The sequence below is a fragment of the Anolis carolinensis genome, unplaced genomic scaffold, assembly GCF_035594765.1.
Source record: "Anolis carolinensis isolate JA03-04 unplaced genomic scaffold, rAnoCar3.1.pri scaffold_12, whole genome shotgun sequence".
NCBI lineage: Eukaryota > Metazoa > Chordata > Lepidosauria > Squamata > Dactyloidae > Anolis > Anolis carolinensis.
This window is the reverse complement of record NW_026943823.1, coordinates 10,310,055-10,334,798: the sequence shown is the minus strand read 5'-3', so window position 1 is coordinate 10,334,798 and position 24,744 is coordinate 10,310,055. Positions and strand designations below refer to the sequence as shown.

Here is a 24,744-nt window from a genome sequence, read left to right as displayed (position 1 = left end):
CCCAATTTAGTGAGTTTTCCGGGCTGTATGGCCATGCTCCAGAAACCCAATTTAGTTCTCTTAGGGCGCATCTACACTGTAGAATTAACACACTTTTGACACCACTTTATGACTCAATGGAATCAGTGGAGATCTAGATCTATAAGGTTTTTAGTCTTCTCTGCCAAATAGTCCTGACGCCTCACCAAACTGCAACTCCCATGGTTCCACTGAGCCATGGCAATTAAAGTGGTATCAAACTGCATTAGTTCTACAGTATAGAGGCTCTTTTAGAGGACAACCTTTGGATTTTTTTATTGTGTCAGAAGCAACTTGAGAACATACTGCAAGTTGCTTCTGGTGGAGAGAATTGGCCGTATACAGAGACGTTGCCCAGGGGACGCCCGGATGTGTTACTGGGAGGCTTCTCTCATGTCCCCACAAGCTAGAGCTGACAGACGGAAGCTCACCCCATTTCACAAATTCGAAACAGCAACCTTCAGGTCAGAAACCCAACTTTCAGGTCAGCAGTTCAGCCAGCACAAGGGTTTAAACCCATTGTATCCCCACTGCTCTAACCCTTGGATGAAACTGATATTGGGATGTGTTACTGGAAGGCTTCTCTCATGTCCCCGCAAGCTAGAGCTGACAGACGTGAGCTCACCCCATCTCATGGATTTGAACCAGCAACCTTCAGGTCAGCAACCCAACCTTCAGCTCAGCAGTTCAGCCAGAACAAGGGTTTAACACATTGTACCCCCGCTGCTCTAACCTTCGGATGAAACTGATATTGGGATGTGTTACTGGAAGGCTTCCCTCATGTTCCCGCAAGCTAGAGCTGACAAACGTGAGCTCACCCCATCTCATGGATTCAACCAGCAACCTTCAGCTCAGCAGTTCAGCCAGAACAAGGGTTTAACACATTGCGCCCCTGCTGCTCTAACCCTTGAATAAAATTGATATTTGGGTCCCAGTCCAATTACATGTCCGAACTACTGAATATCCATTGCACAAATGGGAATTCCCTGAGTGCAGACCTACCTTCCCACATTTCATTTCATAAATCCACTCCACTTGGGACTAGGAATTGGATTTAAGCTTTAGAGATGGAAGCTGAGGTCCACACAAAAACAAATCAAAACACCGGAGAGGACACTGTATTGGTGCATCTCTGAACATGATGTAATGCTGCCAAAAATTTCCCAGATGACAACTGGAACATCAGAGAAAGCTCAAGATGGCCAAAGTTGGTAATTAATGTACAAGCTAAGAAAGGCTGCAGCGGTCAAAGTGAATTTTGTACCCAAAATCTGTACATTCCTATCCAAAGCACAGCATTTTCCTCTTCTCTAAAATGCCAATCTTCATTGTACTTCATTCCTCCCAAGAGTTTCTCTGACAAAACTTTGTTCATTAAAATGACATCCCGAGTTTAAAGATTTGACTGTCGGCAAAACCTGCAGACATTGTATGCAAATGAGGATTTTTTCTCCTCTAGGTAGTGAAATACAAGCCATTGTTTGTCAGACCTGTAAGAAGTGGAATGTTTTCGATTGCAGCCTTGAATGGAATAACAACAAAATTGATGAATTGAGACGTGGGGACATATAACACACTTACAAAGAACAAGATAAAGATATCAAGTCTTCTATTCTGTCTTTTTCATGCATCCTCCAGAATGGTGGACTCCTTAAGATGGTGTTTTCCCCTCTCCACAGAATGACCCTCGATTCATCCATGGGTCATATCAAACTTCATAATTTTGGCCACCAACCTGTCCTCGACTTATACATGAGTACATACAGTACGTAGTCAAAACAGGATCATTCATAGAAGAGGAAGAGATATCACTAGCCCTCCAAAACACAACAATGAGATATAAACATGTTCCATGCATACAGAATGTGGATTTTGGAGGAAGAGGAAAGAGTAGGAAACTCTGAAACTGGTTGAATTATCTTAGGGTCCTTTCTAACCAAATTGGAGAGCGATGATTCCACATGAACTGCTATAGTTCCAGTTATTAGAATCCTGGGATTTGCTGTTTATGGAGAGGCATTCAGAACTATTAACCAGCAAGCTCTAGTGACTCACATTACTAAACCTAGGACTCTTGAGTTATTCTGGAAGATACTCTAGTAACCATGGTACTTCTCTTGCCATGCAAGCTGAAATATCATCTTGTGGTGGGTAATATTCTTGGGCAGCCAGCGTGATATAATGGTTTGAGCGTTGGGCTCTGGAGAATACTGGAGAACATGGAAACCAACTGGATGGTCCTGGGCAAGGTACACACTCTTAAGTCTCAGAAAACTCAGTGATGGTTCACCTTAAGGTCACTATAAGTCAATGTGTTGAAGGCACACAACAACAGCAGCAACAACCAGTATTCTTGGGAAACCAACATGGCACAGTGGTTTGAGAACTGGATGACAACTCTGGAGAACAAGATTCAAATCCCTGCTCAGCTATGAAAACCCACTGGGTGACCCCAGTCCCAGAAGAAGACAAAAGCCAACCCCCCTTGGAACAAAACGTACCCAAAAAACCCAGATAGATTTGCCTTAAGGTGGGTATTAAGTCATAAACAACTCTGAAGGCAAACAACAACTGTAATCTTGGTTGTTGTTCTCGTTCAGTGGTTCTCAGCCTGGAGTCCCCAGATGTTTTTGACCTACAACTCCCAGAAATCCCAGCCAGTTTATCAGCTATTAGGATTTCTGGGAGTTGAAAGCCAAGAACATCTGGGGACCCCAGGTTGAGAACCACTGTTCTAGTTAGAAAACCATGCTGTCTTCCACAATACTTAGTTTTGGACCCTTCACACTTGGCAAATATAGTGTTTGAAACCACTTTAACTACCATGGTAACACCCTACGGCATCCTGGGATTTGCAGTCTAAGGAAGAGGCACCTTCAGAATCCTCAGACAAAGAAATCAAGTGCCTCAATGAACTACAAATCCCAGCATGCCGTGAGATTTTGCCTTGGCAATTAAAGCAGAATCCTAACCCAACATCTCTATAGTATGGGAAAGGATGTGGCTGGATGGCTGGCATTCTGAACAAGTGTGTCTTGTCATGGTTTGAAAAGGCACTGTGCAATATGTGTGTGTGTGTGTGTGTGTGTGTGTGTGTTAACTGGAAAACAGAGTGCATGAAGCCAATTGGCTGAGCCTGCAAAGACCCTGGAATTGATTTGATACTGTTTCTGTTCTGCTGCTGAAGAACGAGTTTGAACAAGTTTTGTTCAGCGAGTGTGTTGGTTGAGTGGCTGCCGAAGATGGCTGTTTACTCAGAAAGGCCTTGCTATTTTCAAGGCCTGTTTGCTGCTGGATAAAGAGAAGAACCAGGACTGTACTCTTCTCTGAAGCAGATTTATGGACTAAGAAAGAACTATTCATGACTGTGGACTTCTGTAAGCTTTTGATCTCTTGAAATTAGTAATGTTTCTGTATTACTTGTTCTGCAAACCTGAGTGGTACGTCATTGTTCTGCAGGGTGGCTCTGGGGCTCACAGACACATGAAAGAGCTTCCATTTATCATCTACAATCCGCAACATGTCATACATGCTGGCATTTTATTCAAGGGAGTTTGTGTCTTTCAATGCAGACAGGCAACAGCAAAGGCTGGGTTTCAGCTCCATGTTTGTCACCTTCCAAAAAAACCACATTATCCACTCTGATTTTCCAACCCCTCCCAAAAGGTTCTACTTGTGTCCACACTGGAAATTGTAGCACAATAATGCTAAGAAAGCCAAACTTAATTCTAAATGTGCAATAACCTTTTCCCCCTTGACTTTCTTCCGCTTGTGACAAGCTTTGCATGTGTTTGTTCCAACTTTGGATTGGCTAGGCTCAACTTAGGCAGCGCTCACCCATATTTACTTGGAAATAAGCAATTCTGAAGCCAATGGGAATTACTTCCAAGTAAACATACAGAAGATTTCCCTGCATGTCACTTCAATCAAGTGGTTGAATGGAAGAGTCATCCAGACTAGATTAGGGGAAACATACACATCCTAAATATTTAACTCTCCCATTAAAAACAAATTGTATTTCAAAGTGGCTAAGAATGGTTGGATCATGTCCCAAACAAAATAACACAGGCAGAAACCGATCCCATATGGACTACATGGGCGGGGGGAGGAATCCAGAAAGGCTATTAAAATATTATTATAACGCTGGTAATAAATTGCATTTAATACGGCGGGGCGAAGCACTGCAGAGTGTAATAACGAGGAATATTTTCCGTCTCCACAAGCATGTCCAGAATGTGCAATAACATGCTCTGCTTACAGTGCTTCATGCAACTTTACGATCTGTGATCCCAAGTTCCACTTCAGTAGGAAAAGTTATCAGAACATAACAGGCAACAACTTTGCTTCCGTTCTCAAGCGCGTTAAATGAATATGCAACTGATGGATGAAAATATGGTTAGAAATAGAGCTGATGGTGGATTGTGTGTAGTGACATTTCTCATTTGGGAAAGGGTTTAATTCAGATAGATTTCTTAGAGGTCTCCGGCTGTTTTCTCCCCTTGACCTAACAAATCTAGCCGAATTAAGACCTTTTCCAACATGAGAAATGTCACTACACACAATCCACAGCTCTAACAACATTCTCACTATATTTTTATCATATTTATCCTGCTGGTGTTTTGGATTTGTTTGTACAATGAAATATTAATGTGATACTATTAAAAGCGCTTGGGCCATTTTTAGTTTCACGGATTGATTTCCACCATTGTGAAGGATGATCCTGAACAATATTGTACAAATTTAAACTTCTTCACCCAGCCTTGTTGGGAGATTAATGTTTTTATGGCTAAGTTTACGGTTTCCCTGATGGCTTCTCGCTATTTCTTGGAAGCAATTTCATTTTGGGGGTCCGTTTCCCCCCCCTTTGGCTAAACCTGCGAAGGGAGAGAAGGGTAGGGGAGAGGTTACCGGCGCTCTAAAAGCTTCAATCTCTTTGACATTGCTGGCAGTGTATGGGAACATTAATGCATCTGTCACGATAACAAGCTAAGAATAACATCTAGACATCAAACCGAGCAGAGAATCTATCTGAAGTGATTCATTCGGATCCGACTCGTTGATTTATTAAACACAGGGCAACATCTGCCGCCTCCCAGAGATGCTTGGCAAAATTAATGCAAGATCAATTCAAATGGAAAAAAGCAGGGGGGAAAAAGGGGAGATAAATCAACAACGGCATTTGCATGCGCTTCCACAATCAGGCTTATTGGGTGCAAACGCGCCGTCTCCCCTTGCCAGAGCCAATGGGTTTCGAAGAGGGTGCATTTTGATCCCCCGTCTTTTTTCAAAATTGTGGGTTTTGAAGTGATGCTGAAGAGTTCTTCTGCAGGTTGAGATGCTGAAAAGGAGAAGAGGGAGACACAAGGAGGGAGGGAAAGAAAGAAAGAACGAAAGAAAGAGGCAATCGCTTCCAAAGACCTTTTGAATGCGTGGCAACAATATCCTTAATGCCTAATGATTTTGATTCGGCTCCAGGAGCTCCGAGTGGGGGGTTTGGGTGGGAGGGACTTGGCCGGGGGAGACGATGCTGCGTTTGTGCCCAAAACTGCTTTCATAAGAACTCGAAATGTGCAACGGAAACGGAGAAACGTTTCCTCTTCTTTCAAAGGGAAGGAAAAAAAGCATTAATTCTGCAGCTGGAGAAACCTAGTGCTCTCAGAAACGACAAAATTATGTCGGATTGGGGTTTTGCTTCATGTATGAGCTCTAAGACATTCAGAGAACTAAAGGCAAACAAGTGGGAAACTATTAAGGAACATACACACATGCTAACAACGGCAACTCTGAAATGGTATAAATTATTCATCATTTGTTTTAAGAGGCTGGAAAATATTCTCACCAGCCTAGATGCTCTGTCAGAAACCCTAAGTAAAGTAATAATAATAATAATAATAATAATAATAATAATAATACAGTAGAGTCTCACTTATCCAAGCTAAATGGGCCAGCAGAAGCTTGGATAAGCGAATATCTTGGATAATGAGGGATTAAGGAAAAGCCTATTAAACATCAAATTACGTTATGATTTTACAAATTAAGCACCAAAACATCATGTTATACAACAAATTTGACAGAAAAAGTAGTTCAATACGCAGTAATGCTATGTTGTAATTACGAATTTAGCAGCAAAATATCACGATATATTGAAAACATTGACTACAAAAATGGCTTGGATAATCCAGAGGCTTGGATAAGCGAGGCTTGGGTTAGTGAGACTCTACTGTGATTTATTTATATACTGCCCTATCTCCTCAAGGGACTCAGGGTGGTTTCCAACCTAGCAAGGAAATCATACAATAACTTAAAACCATACAACAAGAAAACATAATACAATAATGAACATAAGTACACAAAACATATAAATCAATCAATTAACCACAGACTTCAGAACTAATAACAAAATACTCCATCAAGATCAGAGAATCTCTACTCAGTAATGTTACCAAGACATATAGCCTAGATTTTTTTTAAATGGAACATTATCTCTATAGCACATGTGACGTGCTTAGGTTACTTTTTATACATGAAATCTTATCAAGGCATTTCTCAAATATTGCATCTCCATGAACAGTTTGTAGTCATTGTTTCAGAGTGGATATATGCTAAAATAGAAAAGATCTAATAATAACAGCAACCACAACTTTATTTTTCTATCCCGCCTCCATCTCCGTGCAGGAACTCATGGCAGCTGTGATGACTCATGGGCCTTGTAGTCCTGCTCAGGACATTGTAATTCCTGATGAAGATGAAAACTTGGGTTTTTTACCTTCCCAGTCTGAACTGGATTCCTCTCAGCCAGATCTTTCCCAGGCAGATCTGGGAACCTTGCACCTGCAAGAAAGTTGTCTCCCAGAAGTATGTCAAACAAGCCCAGAGCCTACTTCTCCCGTATTCTTGCGCCGGGAGTTTTGTAAACAACAGAGAAGTTTAGATTCAGCTTCGCGCAGGAGTGCGAGGATTGCAGCTAAGAATGTGGCCAATTAAGACTGCTTCTCGTGAGAATCTTTGGGGAGTCTCACATCTGGTCTCAGAGTTAGCTTTCGGTTCTGATTCCCAGAGAACTGCTTCGGCGGGAAGCTAGACTCTATTTAGGTGTTTTACCCGCGTAGTAACTTCGCGGAGTCAATTCGTCAGCCTACGGAGCGAGTTGTGTCTGGACAGCGCGCTCCGGTTCAAGCCTCGCTCCTGCTCAAGCCTTGCCTTGCTATCCAGCCTTCGCCTTGCTTCCCAGCCTTTGTTTATCTACGGACTTTGCCTTGTTTCCCAGGATCAATCCTTGCCTTGTTCCACGGATTTATCAAGTTATTCCACGGACCTTGTTCTTGTTCTTAGTTACCTTGTTCCACGTTCAAGCCTTGTTTCAAGTATCAAGTTATTTCCTAGCCTCGCTCAAGTTTCATGGACTAAAGGACCTTGTCATCTCCCCTCACTTTGCTTGGCAAAGTGAGTGTTTCGGTTATTGGATTACAACTTTGGACCTTAATATTTCTTATTGGACATTGCTTTTTTGGACTAATTCTGACCTTTCCTGAAAGGTCTAATTCTGGACTATTTTCTACACTTGTTTTTATTAACTTTATATATTCCTACAATAAAGATATTAGATAGATTCTGGCCTCTGTGTATGGTTATTGGTGCTCTGCAGCCTGGGTCGTGACAGTTTGACTCCGCCACCCTAAGCACCAATTAACCTCGGTCAGAATGTCTACCGGAACCGTACCTGGGCCGAGCGGCCAGCCGATTACCTACACCATCGACAAGGAAGAGGTGGACCGAATCCGTGATAAGCTCAATGCACAGGATGGAGAAATAAGGGGTTTGAAGGAACGCGGAGTTCGTCTTCCGGCCATGGCGTTGCCAACCAAGTTTACTGGAGAAGCTTCTAAGGTTCATGTCTTCCGTCGCCAATGTCAAGCTTATCTGGAGGCCCGTGCTGCCGAGTTTCCCCAAGAAGACATCAAAGTGGCATGGGTTTACAGTCTTCTAGACGGGCCAGCGGCCAGCTGGGCGACGGCCCTGTTCGACCAAGCCTCTCCACACCTAAGATCAGCGCAACACTTCTTGGACCACCTCAAGGAGACTTGGGGAATCGAGGACAATTTGGAGGCAGCCGGTCACAAACTCCGTCGCCTTTTCCAAGGAGACAGACCTATGTCTCAGTATATAGCCGAGTTCCGAGTGCTGGCCCACAACACCGGCTGGAACGATGTAGCCCTCAGGGGACAATTCCGGGAGGGTCTCAACATTGAAATGCTGGAAGAAATCTCCAAGGTGGATCCTCCCCAGACCCTCGAGGCACTCATTGATCAATGTTTACGGGCTGAAGTCATGATTGCCAACAGGAAACAGTGGGTTCGAGGCCAGGGCAGTAGAGCCGGGGCAAAACCCCCCGCTCCCGCCAGCGTTCAGCCACGTCCGGTGTGGAGACCCCCACCGCCAACCCCATACCCCAGAGGAGGCGAGGAGGTGCCGATGCAGTTGGGCAATGTGCGTCCCAGACTAGATGCCGCCGAGAAGGCCCGTCGTCAACGCTTAAACCTCTGCTGGTACTGCGGGAACGGGGGCCACTTCGCCAGAGAGTGCCCAGCCAAAGGGAAGCCTGCCGCCCGTCTTGCGGCGGCGTCCTCCACGGAGACGAAGGCGTCTGAGCCGACTGGCACACAGCCGGCGGGGGAAGCCAACGACCGGGTGTAGAGGGGCTCGCCAACCCGGTCAAAAAATCCATCCAAGAGCCGCCAACCGGGGTCCTGTTCCTTCTCGTGGTCACATTATGGTCAGCAAAAAGGGGACCCGTCATGATCCACGCCATGATAGACTCTGGAGCTACCAACAATTTCATCGATAGAGAGTATGCCGACTCTCTGGGATTACAATATCATGATTTCAAGAATGCCCGTGTGGTGCAAGCCATAGACGGCCGTCCCCTCAAGACGGGCCCCGTAAGTCAGTGGTCGGAACCCACCAGGATGTGGATAAGGGAACATATGGAAGAGATTTCCTTCTTTGTTACCGAGGTTCCCCATTTCCCTGTGATTTTGGGAATTCCATGGCTGACTCTCCACGACCCTAACATCTCCTGGTCCAACAGAGAACTGCAGTTTGCTTCACCGTACTGCCAAAACCATTGCCTCGTAGCCAAGGTATGCCATGCCACAGACACCGAGCCCATCATCACCTTGCCAAAGAAGTACTCCGAGTATTGGGATGTATTCAATGAGAAAGAAGCCGAAAAATTACCCCCACATAGACCTTATGACTGTGCCATTGACTTGGTGGAGGGGGCCCCGATCCCGCGAGGGCATCTCTACTCCCTGACTGAACCAGAGCAAGAAGCTCTCAGGGAATTCCTAGAGACAAACCTTCGCAAAGGATTCATCAGACCCTCTCAATCCCCAGCCGCCTCCCCAGTGATGTTTGTGAAGAAGAAGTCAGGGGAACTACGCTTGGTGGTGGACTACAGAGCATTGAACAATATCACCAAGCGGAACAGCTATCCCCTGCCTTTAATCTCGGATCTACTGGATCGGCTTCGAGGAGCCAAGGTTTACACCAAGCTGGATCTTCGGGGGGCTTACAACTTAGTTCGCATCAGGGAAGGGGACGAGTGGAAGACCGCCTTCCAGACCAAATTCGGATTATTCGAGTCCCGAGTTATGAATTTCGGTTTATGCGGAGCCCCCGCAACGTTCCAGCATTTTGTCAATGACATTTTTCAGGACTATCTAGACAGGTTCTTGATAATCTACCTGGACGATTTTTTGGTGTTTTCCAGATCACAATCAGAACATGAGAACCACGTCAAAATGGTGTTACAACGATTGCGGGATCATGGACTTTATGCCAAGCTGGAAAAATGCGCTTTTGATCTACAAGAGGTAGATTTCCTTGGTTACCGCATCTCGCCTCTAGGGCTTTCCATGGATCCAGCCAAAGTTTCAGCAGTATTGGAATGGCGGGCGCCAACTAACAAGAAAGAGGTGCAGCGTTTCTTGGGGTTCGCGAACTACTACCGCAAGTTCATTCCAGATTTTGCCCGCTGGTCCGACCCCATCACTAGCTGCATCCGTGGAAAGCAGCCTTTCCGCTGGACTGATCAAGCAGAGAAAGGGTTCCAGCAACTAAAGAAACTATTCACCTCCCAGCCAATTCTACAGCACCCAAATCCTGGAACCCCTTTTGTGGTGCAAGCGGACGCCTCTGATGTGGCAATTGGGGCTGTACTCTTACAACCGGTGGGGGATCACCTCCACCCCTGTGCCTTTTATTCTCGTCAACTAACCACACCAGAGAGGAATTACACCATTTGGGAAAAAGAACTACTGGCCATAAAGGCAGCCTTTGAAACTTGGAGACATTGGCTAGAAGGGGCCAAATTTCCCATTGAAGTCCACACTGATCATCGTAATCTAGAACATCTAAGAACTGCCCGCAAACTAAATCAGAGGCAGCAACGTTGGGCTTTATTCTTTGAACGTTTCAACTTCCAGATCCATTATGTGACCCCAGCCCAAACCAAGCAAGCAGACGCCCTGTCACGTAAACCGGAATACGCTGCAGGGCGCAAGGAGACCTTTGAATCCCAACTGCTACAACCTGAGAACTTTGCCACGCTCACGGTGGGGAACACCAAATCCATTCCCATTGGTTCAACTTCCCCTACTCCAGGACCCATCTGTGCTCAAGAAATCAGGGCTAGTCAGCAAGCAGATGCCTGGGCGCAGGACCAACTTCGCCAAGGTCTGCATTTTCCCTTTTCGCTTAAAGATGGGCTGCTCTGCTATAGAAATCATGTCTATATCCCACCCGGACCGGGCAGGGAAAAAGCACTTCGTCTGTGTCATGACTGCAAACCAGCAGGACACTTCGGACTATTTAAAACTATGCATCTGATCCTAAGGGATTTTTGGTGGCCCAAGATCCGCAAGGATGTGGAAAAATATGTCAACACCTGCCCAGTATGCCAGCGCTCCAAGATACGAAGGGAGAAGCCCTCAGGGCTTTTACACCCTCTTCCTACCCCATCTCGCCCATGGGAAATAATTTCCGCGGATTTCATCACTGACCTACCACCTTCCTGTGGGTTCACCACGATCTTAGTGGTGGTGGACCTATTCACCAAGTTAGCCCATTTCATTCCCTGCGAAGGCCTCCCCACGGCCAAGGAAACTGCGGATTTATTTCTTCAACATGTCTTCAGACTACATGGATTGCCCAAGAGTTTAGTCACAGACCGTGGATCTCAATTCACCTCTCGTTTTTGGAAGGCACTACAAAAACTATTGGGCATAGACTCTCGCTTATCTTCAGCTCATCATCCCCAAACAGATGGGCAAACGGAGCGCACCAATGCCACTTTGGAGCAGTATCTTCGCTGTTATGTAAACTATCAACAGGACAATTGGGCTTCTCTGTTACCACTGTCTGAGTTTGCCTACAACAATGGAGTTCAAGCTTCTACAAAAGAAACGCCGTTCTTTGCAAACTACGGCTTCCATCCACGTTTCTTTCCCCCTGTCATTGAAACTTCAGAGGTTCCCGCAGCAGAGGATTGGCTGCAGGAACTCACAGCGGTGCAACAACTTTTGCTCCAGCAACTGGACCAAGCCAAGGAGGACTATAAACGCCACGCTGACAAACATCGCCAGCCGGGCCCCGAAATCAAGGTAGGAGATCGGGTTTTCCTGTCCACTCGCTTTCTGCCCTCCCACCGCCCTTGCCGGAAGTTAGATGCCCGTTTCATTGGCCCCTATCCAGTGGTGGCGCAATTAAACCCCGTGACTTTCAAACTCCAACTTCCGCGTTCAATGCGCATTCACCCAGTGTTTCACCGTTCCCTGCTCCTTCCGGCGGATGGTGTGCGTCCTGATACAGACCAACCGGCCCCCCCTCCTGTTTTGATGAATGGGGAGGAGGAGTTCGAGGTTGAGGACATTTTGGATTCTCGCTTTCACCGCCGCCGCCTACAATATCTCATTGACTGGGTGGGTTTTGGCCCTGAAGAACGCTCTTGGGAAGACGCCTCCACAGTCCATGCTCCTGATCTAACCCGTCGCTTTCATCAGACCTATCCCGCCAAGCCGCGACCTCGCGCCTCGGGGAGAGGGCCCCAGTTTGGGAGGGGCCTTGAGGAGGGGGATAGTGTGATGACTCATGGGCCTTGTAGTCCTGCTCAGGACATTGTAATTCCTGATGAAGATGAAAACTTGGGTTTTTTACCTTCCCAGTCTGAACTGGATTCCTCTCAGCCAGATCTTTCCCAGGCAGATCTGGGAACCTTGCACCTGCAAGAAAGTTGTCTCCCAGAAGTATGTCAAACAAGCCCAGAGCCTACTTCTCCCGTATTCTTGCGCCGGGAGTTTTGTAAACAACAGAGAAGTTTAGATTCAGCTTCGCGCAGGAGTGCGAGGATTGCAGCTAAGAATGTGGCCAATTAAGACTGCTTCTCGTGAGAATCTTTGGGGAGTCTCACATCTGGTCTCAGAGTTAGCTTTCGGTTCTGATTCCCAGAGAACTGCTTCGGCGGGAAGCTAGACTCTATTTAGGTGTTTTACCCGCGTAGTAACTTCGCGGAGTCAATTCGTCAGCCTACGGAGCGAGTTGTGTCTGGACAGCGCGCTCCGGTTCAAGCCTCGCTCCTGCTCAAGCCTTGCCTTGCTATCCAGCCTTCGCCTTGCTTCCCAGCCTTTGTTTATCTACGGACTTTGCCTTGTTTCCCAGGATCAATCCTTGCCTTGTTCCACGGATTTATCAAGTTATTCCACGGACCTTGTTCTTGTTCTTAGTTACCTTGTTCCACGTTCAAGCCTTGTTTCAAGTATCAAGTTATTTCCTAGCCTCGCTCAAGTTTCATGGACTAAAGGACCTTGTCATCTCCCCTCACTTTGCTTGGCAAAGTGAGTGTTTCGGTTATTGGATTACAACTTTGGACCTTAATATTTCTTATTGGACATTGCTTTTTTGGACTAATTCTGACCTTTCCTGAAAGGTCTAATTCTGGACTATTTTCTACACTTGTTTTTATTAACTTTATATATTCCTACAATAAAGATATTAGATAGATTCTGGCCTCTGTGTATGGTTATTGGTGCTCTGCAGCCTGGGTCGTGACAGCAGCTAACATGGGGCCAAGACCAAAAAACAAGTAATGAACAAATAAAGTATATGTAAAAACAGCAACTTGAAACAGATAAGAACACTTTAAAAACCAAAGTAATACAATATAATAACAATAAAATCATTAAAAAATATAGAATGGAAACATGAAAGGACCACCATTTAGTAAACAAAGTGAATAAAATGGCAGGACGGTCTAGGCAAAAGTGCAAAAATATGTATTGTATTGGCAGCCTTCCTGCAGAAAAGAGGCAAAAAGAAAGATAACAGTGACACAGAAAGCTCCAAAATAATTTTGGGATGAAGCACAATTTGAACCAAAGGCTTTGAGGCTCAAACTCCTAGAAGGTGGCAAAAAAACTCCCAAAACCCATAGACACCAGCAAAATACTTTCTGTGCTAATAAATACTTTCTGTGCTTAAATCCTACTAATTTGTATCAAGTCCTCAATAAATAGCTGTAGCTGACAACGCTGAAAACTGTAATGATACATAAACAAAGTGTCATAATTATAACACTCACATTGGCCTCCAACAGACAAGAGTTCTTTTTCCTACCGTGGACCTTCCACAGATATATAGTTTTTCCAAAATATCTCACAACCTCTGAGGATGCCTACCATAGATGTGGGTGAAATGTCAGGAGAGAATGCTTCTGGAACATGGTCATACAGCCTGGAAAATCCACAACAACCCTGTCATAATTATAACTTTGGCATTGCTCTTCTAATACAAAACAGCAGCTATAGTCTTTACGAGGCTCCTTTTAAAGAGATCCTAGAACCACAAAACAATTCCAGAAATTGTTTGTGTCCCACATCTAGTTCTCAAGAATGTCTTGAAGCACAAGTTTAAATTCAAGATCAAGGAGCTTTCAAAAACCTCACTCTTTCGTTGACAATCGTCCTCTCCTGGAATATTCTTTTTTCTTTCCTCGCGAGAGAATAATTTACATCTGATAAACAATTCATAGCGACCCCCCCCCCCCCCTTAACAGATGGCAAACTTCTTTGTATCCTGGAGATATAGAACCAACAACGAGCAAACAAAAGTTATGATTTGGCTGGGGTTGCAATTCAAAACTGCTTCAATTATGATAAGCCAGAATTTATTTCAACTCAACCCTGGATATGTTTACTTCAAAGTCTAAATTATTGGAAATAGCTAAGCTTCGGACTGCAAAGCTTTGTATCACAATACATTACATACTTCAACCTGTTTCCAGTTGAGTGAAGATTCAGTCTGGAGTTGGGGAAACTTTTACCATGCAATGATACACTTGTCAAGCCAGGTAAGCAGATTGAAGATCGCAAATGAAAGTGCTCCTGATAGTACTTATAAAGCGGTGATAAAACCAAATGGCATCTTGATCAGCAAACTACAATAGCCCTCTGTAAAAATGTTTGTATGAAATATTATATTACCATCATTCATGAAAGCTGCGTACACAAACGTAAAATAGAAATTGAGTGGGCAAATGATTCCTGAAATCCTTGTATGAAACCACAGGACAAAAGCCAAGTATTTTGACAAATCTGTGCCACACATTTAGCAACATTAGGAGATATTTTAGTACTGAGTTCAGTACTAACATAAAGCAAAAACGTGACAAGGAAAAGCAAAAGCTCCTTCTTTGACTCAGCAGGTAAGGCCATTGAGTTCTAGTTTGCTTTCACTATTTTATTATATTGCAAGAAACAGCATCATGCAAGTTGACCTAATAAAATCAGGTCTGCTTTTAATTCTCTATATTATTTTTCCTTCACTGTCCCATGAAAACTTATTTATCAGTTATGGATATAATTATCTAATTTTTGGAACAGTAAGGTTAAGATAAAGGTTTTCCCCTGACGTTAAGTCCAGTCGTGTCCGACTCTAGGGGTTGGTTCTCATCTCCATTTCTAAGCCAAAGAGCCGGCGTTGTCCGTAGACACCTCCACGGCCATGTGGCCGGCATGACTGCATAGAGCGCCGTTACCTTCCCACCGGAGTGGTACCTATTGATCTACTCACATTTGTATGTTTTCAAACTGCTAGGTTGGCAGAAGCTGGGGCTAACAGCGGGCGCTCACTCTGCTACCTGGATTCAAACCTGCGACCTTTTGGTCTGCAAATTCAGCTGCTCAGAGCTTTAACACGCTGTGCCACCGGGGGCTCCTCTTTGGAATAAGGCACATGCATAAAGGCACCCCAGATGTATAAAGTCATCACCTTCAGTTCATCTAAAATGTAAAAGGGCACCATTTCATTCCACAAATCAACACACGTTGACATCAGAAACAGAGAATCCCAATACTTACAACTTCAATATAACATTTCACACTCAACCATCCCAGATTTGGAACCAAAATCCTGAACAGATTTGTTTCGATGGCGTTTTCACCTCCCAGTCATGACAACATAGGCAACGAATATGGCGCAGCTGGAGGAATATTATAAAATTGCAGTGGTTTGGTTTCACTTTCCCAAATAGTAGGGGGCACATTGGTTTGTTGCTCAAACACTGATAATTATCACCGCAAGACCATTTTTACCCGATAATAGAACAGTTAAATAAAAAAAACCGAAAAATAGAGAACATTACTTAGCTGCCAGCTGTAATCTTAGGAGAAGAAATGCAATTACTATCAGCACGATCCAATACATGCACATTCAAAAGCTCCACTGAATTCAGTAAGTAGGTAAGCAGGCATAACTTCGCAACTTAAGGCAGATACAACTATTTGATTCTTGTTAGGTGTCTTAAAATGTATCTCCATATTTTACATATTCCTTTTTCTGAGAATCTAGCCTGCATTTAAGCTTTCTCTGGTCTCATGATTTACAATCCCCCAGTTCCAGCCATGTGGATCTGACATGTTGTAGCCTAAATGCATAGGTCCAGCTATCTCGCTTTTCTGGTAGGCACATCTTAATTCTGGAAAGAAGGGCACAATGAGTTAAACTCTTGTGCTGGCTGAACTGCTGACCTAAAGGTTGGCAGTTCGAATCCGCGAGATGGGGTGAGCTCCTGTCTGTCAGCCCTAGCTTCCCATGCAGGAACATGAGAGAAGCCTCCCAAGTGTCCCCTGGGCAAATATCTTTGTAGACAGCTGATTCTCTCACAGAAGAAGCAACTTGACTCAATTTGCTTCTGACACAATAAAAAGACTTCTAGAAAGCCCATTTGGATTGCTTTGTTTTGATATTCTACTTCGAAACCTCATCTACGATGGGGAAATATCATTTCCAAACCAGCTATGGCAGGCATAGGCAAACTTTGGCTCTCCAGGTGTTTTGGACTTCAACTCCCACAATTCCTAACAGCCTACCGGCTGTTAGGAATTGTGGGAGTTGAAGTCCCAAACACCTGGAGAGCCAAAGTTTGCCTATGCCTGAGCTATAGTAACTATGAACTAGATCCAAATAACTATTTAAGTTCCCAGAAGCTCAGGACTCAACCAGCCAATGAACACAATGATGGTTTTCTTTCAAACTTGTCACAAACTGCATTTGAAAGTCACCTAAGTTCCAAAAGTGATCTGAAGCGGGACACAGTTTCAGAATTGTGCACAATTTCAAACTTACTCTGTTTCAAAGTAGATGTACTTGAGACTCCACTTGCTAAATAAAAGCTACAGAGCCAATACGCACAACTGAGATGATGCCCGCTCCTAAGCAATCTGTTCCCATCTTATTTGGATCTCACGTTGTGTGTATAAACTGACAGCCTCGAGTTGGGAAACAGTTCTGTCGCAGAAAGATCTAAATTATTCTTAACAACATTGGCACCGAAGACGAACCACTAGAACAAAAAGAGAAAGCTAAACCCCGTAGAGGGGAAATGAGCCTAAGAACCAACCACTCTCAACCTGTTCCTGTTTACTTTCAGAAAAGTAGGACATTTTCCCAAGAAATTATTAATGCAAGTTATTTGCACACCACCTTCTGTGCGTTTAAGGTCAAGCCTTTCACCCAGCAGGTTCTCAGGCAAAACATGAACCACCATTAGATGCTGTTGTGTGCTTTCAAGTCATTTCTGACTTTTGGTGAGACTCCTTTCAGGGGTTTTCTTGGCAAATATATATTCAGAGGGGCTTTGACCTTGCCTTCCTCTGAGGATGAGAGACTTGCCTAAAGTCAACCAATGGGTTTCCTTGGCTGAGGAGGGATTCGAACTCTGGTCTCCCAATGTTCGGGGCTCGACATTTAAACCACCGGCTCTCACGTCAGGATCATGCAGAGGAACAGTGTTGCAAACCATTGGCACATCAAACCCCTATCCAAAAGCCATGTTGTTATTTAACACACAAATGATACATTCTTTTCATGCTTGCAACAGTATCATAGTATTTTGTTGTACAGTAGAGTCTCACTTATCCAACATAAACGGGCCAGCAGAAGCTTGGATAAGCGAATCACTTGGATAATAAGGAGGGATTAAGGAAAAGCCTATTAAACATCAAATTAGGTTATGATTTTACAAATTAAGCACAAAACTTCATATTATACAACAAATTTGACAGAAAAAGTAGTTCAATACGCAGTTATATTATGTTGTAATTACTGTATTTACGAATTTAGCACCAAAATATCACGATATATTGAAAACATTGATTACAAAAATGGCTTGGATTATCCAGAGGCTTGGATAAGCGAGGCTTGGATAAGTTAGACTCTACTGTATTTTGTTGTATTGTTCTTGTACTTTATATTTTTATTTATCCCTAAGTAACTTCAGATCCTGTGACATATACGACGAAGATGGGGAAACAAAACAAACAAACTCCCTGACTGTAGACTGCTGGAGACTTCACTCTTCATATTATTATTATATTATTATTCTTGACACAAAGACAGAGTGTGAAACGGCAAACGAGATGTATATGCTGGATTTGATATCAAAAAATCACAAGTCAAACACTTCCCAAGTGTTTAGGACTGTGTGATGTATTTTCGGATGATGCGTGCAGATCCCAGTAAGGTGGCCTTTTGCAGTTGACAGATGATATTATTATTATTACTATTATTATTATTAGGTTGTTCAGGACCTAATAATCCAGGATCTTTTTCCTCGTCCTAATTTATAAAACCAAGGGATGCAGACGATAAAAAAATTACACAATCCATACAGTGGCAATATCTTCATTCAGCCAGCCAAAATGGCAAAATGGCCAGGAATTATATAAAGGTAGAAATGTTCTCGTAGTCAACAGCATTGTGTTTAAATCATAAATTTGGGTCAGCACTAGGTGTGGGGAAACCAGGAGGAGGCAGATAGAGGTAAATATAACAACTATGTAATAGAGTTAAAGGATGAATATATTATAGAAGTCAAGACAGACCTATTTCTATATTACAATCTATTATGGGGAAGTGGTATATAAAGTAGAGTCTCACTTATCCAAGCTAAACGGGCCGGCAGAAGCTTGGATAAGCGAATATCTTGGATAATAAGGAGGGATTAAGGAAAAGCCTATTAAACATCAAATTAGGTTATGATTTTACAAATTAAGCACCAAAACATCATGTTATACAACAAATTTGACAGAAAAAGTAGTTCAATACGCAGTGATGTTATGTTGTAATTACTGTATTTATGAATTGAGCACCAAAATATCATGATATATTGAAAACATTGACTACAAAAATGGCTTGGATAATCCAGAAGCTTGGATAAGTGAGGCTTGGATAAGTGAGACTCTACTGTACAAGAGAATGGGGCAAGGTACCTGTCTGGGGGAATGGCATACCTGTATTATGTGTACTTGATTATCTCTAGTTTTCTTTTTTACATTTTGTATGTCAATAAAAACTTTTTAAAAAATTAAAAAATAAACTCGCCCTCCCTTCCACAAAAAAAAATCATAAATTTGAAGAACTTGTTAATGATCTCTCTGACACATTATTTAATTCCTATCGCACAGTGCCACCTTCATATCAATATCTCTTGCAGCAATATATACTCCTTTCCCAAATTTTATTCCAAAGTTACAATAAGCGAAGAGATGATATGATGAGTAGTTTCACCCAACAGACAAAGCATTAAAGAAAGCACACAGGCTTAATGGTGACGTTCAAATTATACTTTCATACAGGTTAACGAATGCAAAAATAAAATAAAATTGCATTAATCCCAAAATTGCCAACCCTATTTTAAACACCATTGAACACAACAGTTCTCCTTGCTTCCCAGACCAGATAATCCCTCGCGTGAACATCTCAAAGGTTTCAGCCCGCAAACAACTGTTATAATCAGAGTTCGGAAAAGTTGCGACGCACTTCTCGGCCTTTTTTGCATAATCGCATTCAGGTCCCAACCCCCTTCGGGCAAAGAGCGTCCCAATGAGGAGCGAAGCCCATTCATCTTCGGAGGTTTGGGGTCAATGGCTCCAGGCGACCATATGGGTGTTTGGGAAGGCAGAGCTGATCTGGGAAAACCGGCCAGAGACTTTTGTGATGCCTCACATTAAGATGCCCAGTTTTCCCAGCCCCGGATAGCTTTGTGCATTTTTTGGAACCTCAAAGGTGAAAATATTTGTGTCACTGGCAATAACAACCGCTCTGACACGCAAAGGATGTGAAAAATTATAAAACTGTGAAAGAATTTCTGGATTTCTAAGACACCATCGATTAAGATTCCAGATCTTTTCACATCCGGCAGCACAACAACTTTGTCCAATTCACCAGACACAATACATAAAATTCACAGCAAAGAGATACAATTGCCAATCTTGTGTAATAATATGCATAAGATAAAGAAAGAAGAATGAAAGGAACCCCCATCCCCACCCCAAAAAAAAAACCTGTACCGAAAGTAAGCCATCAGGTCTTGCTTTCTCCTCATTCAGAGTTTTCAAAATGCTGATCAAAACTAATAAATATGAACTAAAACTGAGACCAGAGTTCATTCCAGGTGGCAATTTTGGGCATGCTTACCTGAAAATAAATTCGGCTAAACTCGGCAGCGAGTCGTCCCTGATTATTGAACCTGTTTTCCAAGAAATTTCCTTTGAACTCTGCAATACGCTCACTAGTAATAAAATACACGTTTGGAAAAGTAAGCTCCGTTGGTTTCAAACAATGGAACTTGGAAGGGGCCCGAGTTTAAACTCCACGGTCCTGGACAAGTATGAAAACCAACCAAGATGAAAATCTACGCAAATGAACAATATATCCCTTTTGCACATTTTTTATCCATGGCCAAACATGGGGAAGAAACATAAGAATCAGCATCCCTATGCTAGGACATTACCTACAGGTTGAGCAATAGCCTAGTGCAGTGGTTCCCAGTGCATCCAATGGAGTTTGGGGGTACTTTAAATGCTATGTAATCCTGGGAGCTGTAGTTTGGTGAAGCAGAAAAGGCTAAAGACTCTGTAAAACTACAACTCCCAGGATTGCATAACCATTGAGCCATGACGGGTAAAGAGGTATCAAATGTATTAATTCTATAGTGTAGATGCACTTTCTGATATTATCTACAGGTTGAGCAACAATAATGCCTTATATTGTTGAAGGCTTTCATGGGTTGCTGTGAGTTTTCCGGGTTGTATGGCCATGTTCCAGAAGCATTCTCTCCTGACGTTTCACCCACATCTACGGTAGGCATCCTCAGAGGTTGTGAGGTCTGTTGGAAACTAGGCAAGTGTGGAATGTTCAGGGTGGGAATCCTCTCAACAAAAGGACTCCTTCAGGAAGGAAACAGCCAGGCTTTGAAGCTGCAAGGCTATTCAATGCTCATCAAGGTGGCCAACTGCAACATTCACACTGGCCTCAAGCAAACAAGACGTTATTCCAAAGATATATAAACCCCACTTGCCTAGTTTCCAACAGACCTCACAACCTCTGAGGATGCCTGACATAGATGTGGGTGAAACGCCAGGAGAGAATGCTTCTGGAACATGGCTATACAGCCCAGAAAACTCACAGCAACGCAATACTGCCTTGGTTCCCATTCTTGGGTCTTGAAGTCTAAACCATCTGGTGGACCAAAATTTGGAAACTATGAATGGATGACTTGAATGGAAATGACTGAAGCACTTTCCTTGAAACGAAGGGTGCATCTACACTGCAGAATGAATGCAGTTCGACCCCACTTCCACTGCCATGGCTCGATGCGGTGAAATCATGGCAGATCACAACGCAAAGGGCAAAAACCCTCAAGGCTCCCTTGGCTTCTTCGTAACTCAGTTTATAATCTGGTTCACTTCCATACTTTCTCTCAAGCTTATTTGATTTTCCAGGCATCGGCATCTCTCGATCTGTTTCAAGCAACTTTTCAGAAAGTTTTACAAAGACACTCAGGACCGGCTCCGTTCATCCCACTCAAAGAGGGACCCACACATCAGTGTTTCTACCACTCTTTCCTCTCTCTTTAGTCAAAAAGGAGACAAAAAGGACTCATTTCCCCATCCCTTCAGAATGTAGAAAACTATATATCTCAAGTCCTTCAAAGCAACACCACCTCACAGGTGGCAGGAGTGAAGGTGCTTCCCATTAACTCCCCATCGAGGTGGAAAAGGCCGTGTCTTATCCAACCCCGTAAACAATTACCCTGAGCAGGACTTGCGGTACTTAGAAAACTATGGATTCCAAAGGGGCAAGGGAGCCAGGGTGTGGGTTTTTTGGGGGGGGGGGGAAGTAGGGGTCTTCCTTCCAATTCGAAGAGGAGGAAAGGGGGTCAGGTGAGTTCCCAATAAACTCGCTGGACTTAGAAAACTATGTCTTCTAGAGTCATGGTTCTTTGGGGAGAGAGGGCCACTTCCTTCCACTTTGGAGGCATAACAGGTGAGTTATTGCACTCACTTGTGATACTTAGGAAACTATATATCTTGGGGCCATGTTTTTTGGAGGGTGCCTTCTACTTCAAACAAGCCTGCAATTCACTTGCAAAACTTAGAAAACTATGTTTCCCGGAATCATACGAGATGGGGGGGGGGGGGTGTCAGGCAAGCCCACAATTCACTGGCTGTACTTAGAAAACTTAGTCTCATAGAGCAAAGTTTTGTTCTTTTTGGGGGGGCTGCCTTCTTCTACTTCAACGATGGGAGAAAGTAGTCAAAATGTACCCTTCAATTTAGTATCGGTACTTAGAAAACTATGTCTCCCAGGACCAAAAGTTTTATTTTGAGGGGGGGGGGAATGTCTATCTAAACTTTGAAGAGGGGAAAAGGGAGGCTTGATGAGTTCTCCAATCCCCTGGCGGCACTATGGCGGTACTTACAAAACTATATATCCCGGGATGAATGCTTTTATTTTGAGGGGGAACAGCTCCCTCTACTTTGAGGAGGGGGAAGGGGGGGGCTAGATTAGTTCTCAAATTCTCCGGCAGTACTTAGAAAATTATGGTGTTACTTAGAAAACTACAAATCCCAGGACCATGGCTTTTATTGTAATTTTTTTAGGGAGGCTACCTTCCTCTACTTTGAAGAGGGAGGAGGGGGGGGGGGCTAGATGGGTTCTCCAATTCCTTGGTGGTGCGTAGAAAACTATTGATGGTACTTGGAAAACTATATATCCCACGACCAAGGCTTTAATTTTTGTTAGGGAGGCTACCATCCTCTACTTCGGAGATGGGAAAGGGGTGGTTAGATGGGTTCTCCAATTTCCTGGTAGTACTTAGAAAACTATGGTGGTACATGGAACACTATATATCCTGGAACCAATGCTTTAATTTTTTTTGGGGGGGGGGGGCTGCCTTCCTTTACCTAGAAGAGGGGGAAAGGGGGGGTTTGATGGTTTCTCCAATTCCCTAGCGGTACTTAGAAAAGCATGGTGGTACTTAGAAAACTACATATCCCTGGGCAATGGCTTTTATTGCATTTTTCTTTAGGGAAGCTCCCTTCCTCTACTTCGAAGAGGGGGAAAAGGGGATAGATGGGTTCTCCCAATTCCTTGGCAGTCCTTGGAAAACTATGGTGGTACTTGTGAAATTATATATCCCAGGACCAAGGCATTGATTTTTGTTAGGGAGGCTACTTTCCTTTACTTCGAAGAGGGAGGGGGGGGGGGGGCTAGATGGGTTCTCCAATTCCCTGATGGTACTTAGAAAACTATGGTGGTACTTAGAAAACTACAAATCCCAGGAACATGGCTTTTATTGCATTTTTCTTTAGGGAAGAGGAGGAAAGGGGGCTAGATTTTTCTACTTCGAAGAGGAGGAAAGGGGGCTAGATGGATTCTCCCAATTCCTTGGCAGTCCTTAGAAAACTATGGTGGTACTTGTGAAACTATATATCCCAGGACCAAGGCATTGATTTTTGTTAGGGAGGCTACTTTCCTTTACTTCGAAAAGGAAGAAGGGGGGGGGGCTAGATGGGTTCTCCAATTCCCTGGCGGTACTTAGAAAACTATGGTGGTACATAGAAAAGCATGGTGGTACTTAGAAAACTACATATCCCTGGGCAATGGCTTTTATTGTATTTTTCTTTAGGGCAGCTACCTTCCTCTACTTCGAAGAGGGAGAAGGGGGGGGGGGGCTAGATGGGTTCTCCAATTCCTTGGCGGTACTTGGAAAACTATGTGTCCCAGAACCACATTTTGTGTGTTTTTATAGTGGAGGAGGGATGCTTCGAAGAAGGGAGAAAGGCGAGGGAGACAGACCCGCCGCCGAGTGCGTGCCGGCCCTTGGCGAACTATGTCTCCCGCAGCATTACCTGGCGTTGGTGCAGTCTCCGTAGAGGACCTCGAAGTCCCTGCGGGTGATGAGCTTGCAGCGGTTGACGCCGGGCTGGATGGCGCCGAGGCCGCGGAGGACGCGCACCTGCTCGACGCTGCAGACCACGGGCGCGATGTCGAGGCGCTTGAGCTTGGTGTAGACGGTGTGGAGCCCGCCGACGAGGTGCTTGAGGAAGAGCTCGAAGACCTGCGGGAGGCAGATGAGCTCCTGGCCCTCGGCCGAGACGAAGGAGGCCACCTGCACCCCGTGCAGCTCCACCATCCGGCACTCCGCCGACGCCCCCGCGGACCCCGCGCCCGCCCCGGGGAAGAGCGCCGCCGGGTCGGCGCGGAACAGGGCGCCCGAGGAGGAGGAGCAGAGCGGCAGGCTGGCCTGGGAGCAGGACGACGAGGACGACGAGGAGGACGACGACGAGGAGGACGAGGAGGCGCCTCCGCCCGCGGGAGGCGGCGGGGAAGACACCGCCATGCCCTCCGCCGCCGACGGAGCGGCAGCAGCAGCAGCAGCAGCGCCCGCCGCCTCCAAGCTGAGAGGCTCCACTTTCGAGGCAGCAGCCCGGCCAAGAGGGAGAAAGAGGCAGAGGCGCGCCGAGGACGGAGCCGTGGACGGAGGGACGGACGGAGGCGGGCGGGCGGAGAGCAGGAAAGAGGCACCAGCAGCGCCCGCACGCGCTCCCGCCACTCGCCCGCCCCCGCCCCCCGGCCACGCCCCTCGCCACGGCCATTGGCTCCCGCGAGGAAGGGGAGGGGCGCCCAAGGCACGCCCACCGCCGCTCGGGCTCTCCCCACGCCCACTTCTGGTCTCCCTTAGCACCCCCCCCACACACACCCCTAATCCCCTTTGGAAAGATGGGAAAGTTGGATTGGGTGGCAAAGGGACTATCTAAGGCAGGGGTCCCCAAACTAAGGCCCGGGGGCCGGATGCGGCCCTCCGAGGTCATTTACCTGGCCCCC

The 24,744-nt window shown here is 44.9% G+C and overlaps 1 protein-coding gene across 2 annotated transcripts in view; it reads right to left on the bottom strand.

Moving 5' to 3' along the window:
* Positions 1–24,404, bottom strand: part of dach2 (dachshund family transcription factor 2) — a 321,413-nt gene extending 297,009 nt beyond the window's left edge. For both annotated transcript variants that reach the window (XM_062964038.1, XM_062964039.1), the window contains exon 1: positions 23,769–24,404. In XM_062964038.1, the coding sequence (XP_062820108.1) occupies positions 23,769–24,259 (491 nt within the window). In that variant the 5' untranslated portion in view covers positions 24,260–24,404. The remainder of the gene's footprint in view (positions 1–23,768) is intronic.
* Between the last annotated feature and the right edge of the window lie 340 nt (positions 24,405–24,744).